General features: G+C 39.7%; 1 protein-coding gene across 2 annotated transcripts; it reads left to right on the forward strand.

Moving 5' to 3' along the window:
• The first annotated feature begins 5,629 nt into the window (after nucleotides 1–5,629).
• Nucleotides 5,630–10,858, forward strand: mat2ab (methionine adenosyltransferase II, alpha b). 2 transcript variants are annotated; one of them, XM_046033940.1, is made up of 9 exons: nucleotides 5,630–5,875; nucleotides 6,572–6,649; nucleotides 7,037–7,159; nucleotides 7,286–7,398; nucleotides 7,509–7,652; nucleotides 7,752–7,970; nucleotides 8,055–8,237; nucleotides 8,359–8,492; nucleotides 9,119–10,858. In XM_046033940.1, exons 1-9 carry the CDS (start codon nucleotides 5,785–5,787, stop codon nucleotides 9,219–9,221), a joined length of 1,188 nt encoding a protein of 395 aa, XP_045889896.1. In that variant the 5' UTR covers nucleotides 5,630–5,784; the 3' UTR covers nucleotides 9,222–10,858. The 2 variants fall into 2 exon arrangements, with proteins under 2 accessions (XP_045889896.1, XP_045889897.1); XM_046033941.1 differs by having other exon boundaries at nucleotides 8,359–10,858.
• The last annotated feature ends 225 nt before the right edge of the window (nucleotides 10,859–11,083 follow it).

An 11,083-nucleotide genomic window follows, 5' to 3' on the forward strand; every position in this document is an offset into this window, starting at 1 on the left:
CAATGATCCACCAATGGGTATAAAGTCCCTCTAGGGTGCTTAAAAACAGAGTAGAACCAAAGTAAGTAGAGACTGGGGTTTGGGGGGGGTCTCAGCAACTATCCACAGCAGCAGCATAGCACATGTCAGCGTAGAGAGTGAATGTGAGCGTAAAGGTCTTTAAATAGACATCAAATCAGTGCAGTGGGATGTGGTGGGTGTGTGAGCCTCGTTGTTAGCTGACATGGCATTTCTGTCTTGCTAGAAGTAGTTCATTAATTGTTGGCCATTAACTCTGCTGGTTCAACTAGAGTATATAGAGTACAACTACAGCAATATCTGACCCAGGTAACGTGTGCAGTATATTGCTTTGACAAGCACATACCTTTCTGTGAGATAATGGGCCTTATCTAACTTTTCACGGGAGCAAAGTTACTTTTTCGAATAATTTACCCAGAAAATAAAATTCATATAGGAATTCTACTATGAAGAGCAACAGTTTTTCATTATACCCTAAGTAGTATAATACAAAGCTGACATGTTCCACTGTTGTGAAATATCACAATGCAAATGTGATATTTCAGATAAATCAAATGGTCCTATCTAATGCATTATTCTTTGTATGATTTTTTTCAGTTCATCATTGCTGTCTTTGTTTTTGCGTTTCTCTTGCTCAGATCCTTACTTACTGATCCTGGTGGTTAGCTGACAGTGAAAATAGTCGTGTTGCATTGTTACCGTGTGACCTCTGATGCACCATGTTAGACACTTTGTACTTTTGGGCTGTTAGCGTAGGACAGTATATACTGTTGTAGCTGTAACCTCAGTATGTATGTATGTCTGTTATCTGTGTGTGTGTGTGTGTGTGTGTGTGTGTGTGTGTGTGTGTGTGTGTGTGTGTGTGTGTGCGCGCGTGTGCGTGTGCGCGCGTGTTTGCATGGTTTTCTGCTAGACATAATGTACATTCCGGTACTGTGATTTCTTGTGCCGTAAAGTGCTGTTTTTGACTCCTCTTTGTGATAAATGTAGCTGTGAAAATTGTTAGAAAAACATGGTGAGGACAGTATAAAAATTTAACTTCAGTGTAAATGTTAGGTGAAGAAATGCAAGACAGTTATACTTGCATAAATCTCAAAATCAGTTTGAATCATTTCATAGTGCATCCATGTATTTCCTTGAGTTTGAAATGAAAAATCTATTGGACCTTTGTGTAGAATAACATGATTAAGACTGTGTCCTACTTTAGGTAATTTAGTATCATCAGTTCTGCAGTCATGACCAGTGACTATCTATAGTGAAATGTTAATGAAAAAAATGCTCTGTCTGACAGAATGTTATTGTTTTTTAATTATGTGGCTGAAGTAGAAGAGATATGTATGTTGAGGACAGATATTAATTATGGTAGAAAACACAAAGTAGGAGACAATCTATGCCACAAAGATTTACTTAAATTATTTATTTATTTTCTTATTTAACTGTTAAATGAGCCTGAATTCTGCTGGCCAGTGAGGGAGCATTATTTCAATGGAAATGTCAAATTGAAAGAATACTGATAATTATTTTCTTTTTCTATTAGGAGCTATGAAGAGAGAGTCTGATTTCTCCAGTTTCCATTTTAGCAAGTTCAGATCAAATGTCGCTTTTATTGTCAGAAATGTAGATTGTTTAGTCTACAGGTCTTTGTATAATTGTGAATGAAATTGACAAAAAATATATAGCAAGTCTATGAGATATGGATTGTTGGCATATGAGAATGGTTTATCTCTGTGAAATTGTCTAATCAGTGAGGCGAGAAGATTTTTTAAGGTTTGCTTGCTTTGTTCTCCAACCCAAAAACTACTCCAACACTGTCCAAAGAAATAATATATTCCCCTTCAAATTGTGCTGTCTTGTCTGTTTCCTCATTCTCAAATTTATTGCAATTGCTTGAAAAGAAATGTAATTACGGTATGATCTTGTTTAGTGATCGTTTTATATTTCAAAAGAAGTGAAAAACACGATATACTGAAGAGAAAAATATAGTTTCTGCTGAAAATTGTGTGTGTGTGGAGGGTGGGGTGTATAAGAAACCAGAGATAATATAAAAGTGAAATTCTGTAATTTAAAACAAATACCAGTTAAGAAATAAGATAAAAGTGAGTTTTAAGCAGAGCTTTAAATGAGGACACTGAGTTTGCCGGAGAATCTCAAGTAAGGTCTCTTTTTTTTTAACATTATTAGATAAGAGATAACCCAGGCTAAAGCAAAGCAGAGATTGTTAGTGCTGTGGCTAGACAGGGTAATTGTAATTATTTCTGATTTGGAGTCATTCTAGTGCAGGAAATATTTTGATTTCCAATTCTTAATTTCAGCATGGCTGAGATAATATACATTTGTGGTTTTATCTTCACATAGAGTTGCTTGTCATCTGTATAGCAATGAAAATTGATATGTCCACGCAGGATTTGCCCCAGGGCAGAGGTGTATATATATAGCATATAAGAGGGGATCCAGAATAGACTCCTGGGGGACCTCACAAAAAAGAGGAGCACGAGAGGAGCAGGCATCTCCCAACATAAGAGAAGGGCCTGTTGAACAGAAATGAGATGAACTAATCCAGAGTCAATCACTGATGCCAACATAGTTTTTCATATGGATGATTAAGACATTGTGGTCCACTGTGTAAAAGGTTGAGCTGAGGTCAAGGAGAATTAAAATGGAGTACAAGCCTCCTGCAGCAAGCAGTAAATTATTGTAAAGCTTGAACCTTGTGCTAAAAGCATATTTACATTTTTGAAAAATGTGATTGTTCATAGAGGAAATCAATTGAGTGGAGACCATATTTTCTAAAAAAATTTAGTTTCAAATGGGAGCGTAGACATGGGTCTAAAATTACTTAAAACAGAGGGATCCAGAGAGGGCTTATTTAAGATAGGGTAAACAGTGGTATGTTTAAAATTAGAGGGGAAAATGTCAGCAGACAGAGATCAGTTACTAATGACCAACCATCTGAAATACTGCTTTTAAAAACAAAGTGAATGCCGCCTAATGAAAGGGTGGATGATATTGAAAGTGTTGAAAGTGAAAGTGAAAGAAACTGTGACTGAACTTATAATGCAGGTAATATTTCTAATATGACTAAAGTTTATTAATGCAACAACAATATACTATACATGCATTACCTTCAATTATGTAAAAGAATTTGACTTAAGTGTTTCAAGTATTAGATTGGAACTCCAGTCTATTATTATCTCATTGGACAACCATCTTTAGACAACCAGTCAGCTCTTTGTGATTTATTATTGTTACCAGTGGAAACTGCTTGCTATTTTAGACTTTCTGAATAAATGTGTGTGACAAACATAACACATCCTGCAGAAGGCAACAGCAGGTGCATCTTGCATCATGCTTTTGCCCTCTGAAAAGAAAGCGTCCACCCTGCAAATTCATGGTGACAAATGACGCTCTGATGCAACACTAGTCAGGGATTGAGTTGCTTGGTAAGTGACACTAAAACATCATACGCCCAAGTAACTTCATTAAAAAAAAAAACTGACTGAAAGGGTACAGATTGACGATACTAATGACCCTGTAATATCATAAGTGTTGTGTTTGTCTTTTTGTTAGTAGCTGGATTTTCAATCAAAATTTCTCATTAACTGAAATGTCTAATTTTGCCTTCTCTTTGGATTAGAGTATGTGTGTGCAACCTTTGATTTTTAACCTTTTCTGATCTCTGGTGAGGTGAGCCACTTTGTTTGCGGATAACCCTCATTGGTACATCATATAGAATATCAGAGCTACCTTTATTCTTTATCTCACACTGTTATCTAGTTATGTAACTTCCACAATGACTGACAGAACGGTGAACGTTTCGTATCTCTTCACTGTATATCAGGTAGAAAATCAGGGTTCTTTGCTTTATGATGTAATTCTGGGCTCTGATTGTTACACTACTCTATTTGCTCCACACACCTTCATAAATGCTCTGTCACTGTGACACGCCATGTACTCATATTCACAATATGTCATGACAATAGGACTATTAATGGGTGTAGGATGTCATATATTCACAATGACAAGCAAAAAACATGGACATGACCTGTTCTGGTGGACCAGTGGTCTGAGTTACAAATTCTGAAACCACAATGGCCCAGCTCCAACATATCCATCAGATTCTGGATTAATCTACTTCTTTTGGCTAAAACACAGGAACCTAAATATTATGATTTTAAATCACTTGCTTGAGAGAATGCAGTGTTCCCCAAGACATTTGGTCTTCTCAGATAGATACAATGGTCCTTCTTTGGAGCTAAAACCATGGTAAACCAGTCCTACATTAATTAAAACCATTTGTTTCCTATAAAAGTACAACATGTTCACAATCAGAGCTTTTGATTCTATTACACCACAGGGCCTGAAGGGAAAGAGCTAGATGGTAGCTTTTTGAGTAAAGTATAATCAAGTTATGTTGAGATATAATATCCCAAGCCTCTACTCGTCCCTCGACTGTCCAGTTTTTATTTTGTTGCAAATGTATTTCAAGGTTGATCTGGTTGTTTCACTAGCACATATTCTGATGTTCTTGTGATAGCTAAAATGAATATAAAGTGTATCAGATGAATTATAGCCACTAGTGTTGGTTCATACCAAACTCTAATAATGGTTTCTTGGAAACATTTATTTGTTGTCTGGTACACCTAGGCCTATGATAAAATAAATCACACATAAAAGATAGCAGAAGTGTTATATAAGACATCATAAAAAATAGCAATTACATCATATGGATGTCAATTTTTTTTTAAAGTGTGACATCTGAACTGTTATTGCGTCTTTGAAGTGTCTATTTATTTTGTAACTTAGTTTCTGAACTGATCATAAACTCATAAAACACCGATATGTCACCGACAAAAACAATGCACTGTTAAACAAGTTAATGTTCTTGTATGTGCAAGGCCAACCTGCCAGCTCTACTTTCACCTGCTCACAGACAGGACATGAGGGATAGTCTGCCTGAGAAGTGTCAAGTATTCAAGGCACGTGCTTATATCTACACAGGAATCAATCACATTCCTATAACTTTTTATGTTTTCGTTTTGTTTTGCAAAGCAATGTCATCTTGGCCAGTCCTAACTTCTTAAAGAATCAGGTTGTTTATTTGTCATTATCCAGTACAAGGCTCTATAATGAAACGAAATTTGCAGTCGTTTCATGCTACACACAGAATAATAATAATAATCAAGTGTAGCCTATTTTACAGTATGGTACAATATAAAATAAAACAATATACAGTTAGCCTATATACACAGAACATTCATAATTTTTTTAAGCAACAAGATAATAATAAGGTTTTCTCTTCACAATAAAAAGTATTGCATTTGGGAAACAGTGTCCATCTTTACTGTGTGGTTTGAGCACCAAACATCATCGATGTTAGTCCATATAAATATTTATATAAAAGGTGCTGATTGAGCAAGCCTCTCATGTAATAATACTTCGACAGCACATGACCACTGGCTGATTGCCATTCTGCAACACATCACTGGGGTTACAGCATGCTCCAACCGGGCTCCACCCCCTCGACAGGCTCGATGGTATAGTCCACCTCCTCGTGACGTCAGCGCGCATGCCTTCCTGGGATAAATACGGGAGCTCTGCGCCATGAGGCTACAGCTGGAGGATCAATACACCGAGAAACAGTCCTGTCCTTGAGAGAAGGGGGAAACGCCGTGGTACTGCCGGTGAGAAGAAATACAGAGTTAGCTTCACAGTAACGTCGTAACATTTTTTTTATTTTACATTTCGGACCAGCAGCCGTCAGCGACAATGAACGGGCAGATGAACGGTTTCCATAACTCCCTCATTGACGAGGACTGCTTCTTGTTCACCTCGGAGTCGGTCGGGGAAGGACATCCCGGTAAGACCCTCCTTTTTATTTATCACTTTTTGATGAAATTAACTACATTTATGATGATGTAATTACGACGTTGTTAGCCGCTCGTACAGTACAAGTTCACTTTGATAAAAAAGATAAACTGGAACAGACGCCGTTGAAATCTAAGCGTTGCGGCCTTTTCCGCTTTTTGAATTTTAGCTGGGCCGGTTTCTAGAACACGCGCTGCTGGCTAATGTTAGCGCGCTAACGTAATCTTCACGATACTGTCGCGTGTCTGGACCACCGACAGCAAACCTAACGTTATTATCAGTGTTCGCATCAGACATCCACTATAGTTAAATATTAGCCACTTGAAAGCTTTTCTCATTGCAGTGTCATTATTTAATTGGTTAACGTTTTCTCTGAATGTCGTCCTGAGGCCCGCGGGGCACAATGGCTGGTAACGTAAGTTGGGATTAACCAACATTGCAGGATAGTAGGTGTTTCCGTAGGAATGATAAATGTTTAGAAATGCTCTTGCTTTCCGGTGCCCGGTTAGTTGCGCGCGCGCTCCCTTCCTCACCACATGTGCACATGCTGAAATGGCGACTAAGACGCTCTGAGCCACTCCTACTGAGAGCCGGCTGCTCTAACCTGCCACAGTTCCTAAGGTTTTGCTGCAGTCTGGTGTTTCCGGTGTTTACTTACGTTCTTTGTTTTGTTTTTGTTTTTTTTCAGACAAGATTTGTGATCAGATCAGTGATGCAGTTCTAGACGCCCATCTCAAGCAGGATCCGGATGCCAAAGTTGCTTGCGGTAAGAAAATGTTGTCTTTTTCTCCATATTTATCTTTGCTCAAATCAGAAGCTCATGATGACAGTGGAATATATGTTGGCTAAGATTGTGTTTCCAGGGTCATAAATGAACCTCCTTGCTCAGCTCAGTACATTTTATGTAATCTACATCTGACTCCAGATCTGCTTCAAATACAGATACTTTGTAATTCAAGTAACTTAAATGTTCATGTCACAATGTGTTAAACTATAATCTGCACCAACATAAAGTCATGAGTTATCATGAAGGACAAATTTCTTTCATTTGGGTTGTTCAGCCTTTTCATCTTTATCTGGTCCCCTTTTGAACTATCATGCTGACATGCATGCATGACAGCAGTTGTCATAATTTCTTGCATGTATCTTGTAGAGACTGTTGCCAAGACTGGGATGATCCTGTTGGCTGGTGAGGTGACATCACATGCCACAGTGGACTACCAGAAAATTGTTCGCGACACCATTCGGCAAATTGGATACGACGACTCCTGCAAAGGTGCGGCGTATTGGTGTTTGTGCTTTTTGAATTGTCTGTGATATAGCTATATAACTTAATGATAGCTTGAAAAGATGAAGGGGAAATAACGGTGTCTTGATGTTGTGCTGTCTATCCCCTGCGCAGGCTTTGACTATAAGACTTGCAATGTTCTTGTGGCCTTGGAGCAGCAATCTCCTGACATCGCTCAGGGTGTTCACATTGACCGCAATGAGGAGGACATTGGCGCAGGTGACCAGGTCAGTAGTGACATCAACATTTTGGTCTGTCCTGAAGTTACAGATTGCTGGTCTTTTATTCATAAATGAGACTGTTCTTAAGCATGGTGTAAATATCTCTCCCTCTGCAGGGCTTGATGTTTGGATATGCCACAGATGAGACAGAGGAGTGTATGCCTCTCACAATTGTCCTTGCCCACAAGTTGAATGCCAAGATGGCGGAGTTGCGCCGCAATGGCACACTTCCATGGCTCCGGCCAGATTCAAAGACCCAGGTAGAGCTCATACCTGCCATTATAAAGAACTATAAATAAAAAAAAAAAATAATACTTTTTTTGTTGGAATTTAGCTCATTTATATTTTCACCTTTGCAGGTTACTGTTCAGTACCGCCAGGACCGTGGCGCCATGCTTCCAGTGCGTGTGCACACTATTGTGGTCTCTGTTCAGCACGATGAGGATATTTGCCTGGAGGAGATGAGGGACGCCCTGAAGGAGAAAGTTGTCAAGGCTGTTGTTCCCTGCATCTACTTGGATGATGACACCATCTACCACCTGCAGCCCAGCGGGCGATTTGTTATTGGAGGCCCACAGGTAAATGTCGCAGGGTGTGGCTTTCAAAAAGCTTATTAGCCTGTGAGTTTCCCAACCTGTGTAACCGCTGTTCCTCCATTACAGGGTGATGCTGGCCTGACGGGGCGTAAAATCATTGTTGACACTTATGGAGGCTGGGGAGCCCATGGTGGTGGTGCCTTCTCTGGGAAGGATTACACTAAGGTGGACCGCTCTGCTGCTTACGCTGCACGCTGGGTGGCCAAATCTCTGGTGAAGGCTGAGCTCTGCAGGAGAGTGTTGGTCCAGGTGAGTAGTAGGGTCAAAAAAACTGGTCTTCTTTTTAGAGAGCGGGGCTGCAAGAGATTCCTGACCGAAAGTGTTTGGTGTTTTTTAAAATATATGCTTGCTAAAATGCATGTTTTATTAGGTGGCCTATGCTATTGGAGTTGCCCATCCCCTCTCCATTTCAATCTTCCACTATGGTACCTCCCACAAGAGTGAGAGAGAGCTGCTTGACATTGTGAAGAGGAACTTTGATCTCCGTCCAGGAGTTATTGTCAGGTAATGTATAACATCGTAAGCCACCTGCTACTCAATGAAACAACAGTTCCTGGCTTCTTCTTCATTCCTGTGCCTTAGAGTTGTCTCTATACCCTGCCCAGGATTTAGTTAATTTAATTCAGTTGGACTCTTCCGAACCAATACCAATTTCTTCTTGCTGCAGCTAGCATTTTGTTCAGCTTCTGAGATGGAAAGCTGAGTTTGCCATAGCTCTTTGTACTTAACTACATGGCATAGTGTTTAAGGTTACACATGGGCTTTAGTGGGGCAAAAGTATAATTTATTAGCGTAGACGTGTTTAGATATCCAGCCTAATGAAGCCATGAAGCTCATAGGTAAGTGTCCTGTCGTAATTTCGGTGGGTATATTTTCTGTCTGCAAGCTGCAGTCAAAACACTGCTCAGGGATTAGTTTAGATGGTATGTTAAGTGATTAAGTTTTTCTCCTCACCAGCTGGTCTAACAAACCTGTCTTTGGTTTTTTTTTTTTTTTTTATTATTTTATTTTTTGTGGCTCTCGACAGTCCACCGGCAAATGTGAGCGTTGTGTATGTGTGTGAGTATAAATATGTGCATTTGAGGTCGCTGGCTGTGACTGCTGCTAAGTATGTTGATTATGTATTCCAGGGAGCTGGATCTGAAGAAGCCATTGTATCAGAGGACCGCAGCCTATGGCCACTTTGGCCGAGACTCCTTCCCATGGGAGGTGCCCAAAAAACTCAAATACTAAACTTGTTAAGCTTTTCCCCCCAGGCTTGTTGGTGTATACTACAGAGAAGCCTCCAAGGTTCCGGGGGTGAAATGCCCCAATATCTCCCATAATGGTATCATTTAACACATGACTCCCTTCCTCCCTCCTTATCTTGTTACTGTTTCACACTCGGTCATAGGGGGCATGCCTCATACTTGATGTTTAAAGAAATGGATGAGTTCCACAAACTCATGCACCCCTGTACTTCATGTTCTCTCACATCTTGGGATTCCCCTGCTTCTCGTTGTGCTATACCTTGAATAGCTGCATTCAGTTGTTGTCCTTTAGCATTCCACACTTGTCGATTATCGTCCGCCTTTTCAGTGTAATAGCGGTAGCATATTAGGCTATATGCGATACCCCTCTTAATTTACTGGTGCTACTGATGCAAGGAGTCTGTGCAACATCAAACATTTTCAAGTCCATTTAGAAGCATAATTTGATCGTTAAAGGATCCTCTGATCTGGCGCCTTCCTAAACAAGTGTAGCCTTTGTCGCAACATTCCTCCTCTGTCAATCTGGTACAACTATTCCCCGACCCAGTGTCCTCTTATCTTAATTTGTGGTTTGTTTTTTTTTGTTTGTTTTTTTTAGCTTTATTCCCATGTCTTTGTGGAGGATGCTAGAATGGCAAGATTAAAATTCAGATTGCTGTTTTCATAAAAATGCTATGCATTTCAGGCTAAGGGGCAAGCCAAATCCTAATTATTCATGCTCTCAAATGAGCATAAAGCCTCAGATGCCCCTACAGACCTTTGCTGTTTTCTGACGTAATACAGAAAAGTCAGAAGCTGCTATGTCACTGCTCTGGTCTGCAGAGGTATCAGTTATACTTGATAGCGATGGTAAAATTGGATTGTTATGCATCAAATTCAATTCTAAATGTAGTTTTACTCGCTTTTTTTATGGTTTGAAGTGACTAAAGGCCATTTTACTCCTTTTTAAGTATATTGATTGCAGGTGTAGCTACAGAGAAACCTGGTTCCCATCTTTATTCTCAAAGGAGTATGGTTGTTGCCACGGTCTTATTGGCTAAGACTCAAACCTCAACACTATTTATTTGTTCTCTGAAACTCAGCGTGGATACAGAGAAGCTGAGGTTTCAGGAGGCAGCTTTAAACACCTGGTTATTGAATCTTGAATTCCTTTTTTGACTTGAGCATTTTTCAGTATTTGGCTTGAGGCTCCAGAGTGTTGTACAGAAAAGCTTTGGTCTGTCTCAGCTGGCTACTGTTAACTACAACCTTCTTTTTAAATTTTGGGACTGGTTCTTATTTTTAGTTCATTTTAAAAAAAAAAACTCATTACAATGCCTGGTGCATTCGTTGGCTCTGACTTATCCCCATTATGGAATGGCAATATTTGGTTGGTGTAGTACAGAGAAACCGACCTCGTTTACATGGCCATTCCATGTGTGGGATAGTTCTCATCCCGTTGGCTACAGTAAGTGTGTAAGAGTGCCTTTTCTATTTCCTCTATGCCCCCATATGCTTTTCTCCCCTCCTGCACACATGCGTGAAACTTTCAGAGGAACAAGTTGCTCATACTGTGTCATGTTTCATGTCTAGACTGGGTGGTTTCCTTATGCTCTGTAATAAACGACTACTCCTTTCAAATGTGTCATGAATTTCCTTCCACGTTCACTCATATTGCACATAAAGTACAATGTTAACAGTGTTTAAACTGTCAGAATGAGCAAGTAGGGTTGTTAACACCAGTAAGTGTTCAACACCTGAGCTCGTCCAATGTTAGGTTTTTCGGTAGTTTAAATTTAATGGGTTGTGTGGTGTATTTTTGTTTTTTTCCCCCCTCCCCTGTGGTAGAAGCAGAATGCTTTGCTG

The sequence above is a fragment of the Micropterus dolomieu genome, linkage group LG21, assembly GCF_021292245.1.
Source record: "Micropterus dolomieu isolate WLL.071019.BEF.003 ecotype Adirondacks linkage group LG21, ASM2129224v1, whole genome shotgun sequence".
Classification (NCBI taxonomy): domain Eukaryota; kingdom Metazoa; phylum Chordata; class Actinopteri; order Centrarchiformes; family Centrarchidae; genus Micropterus; species Micropterus dolomieu.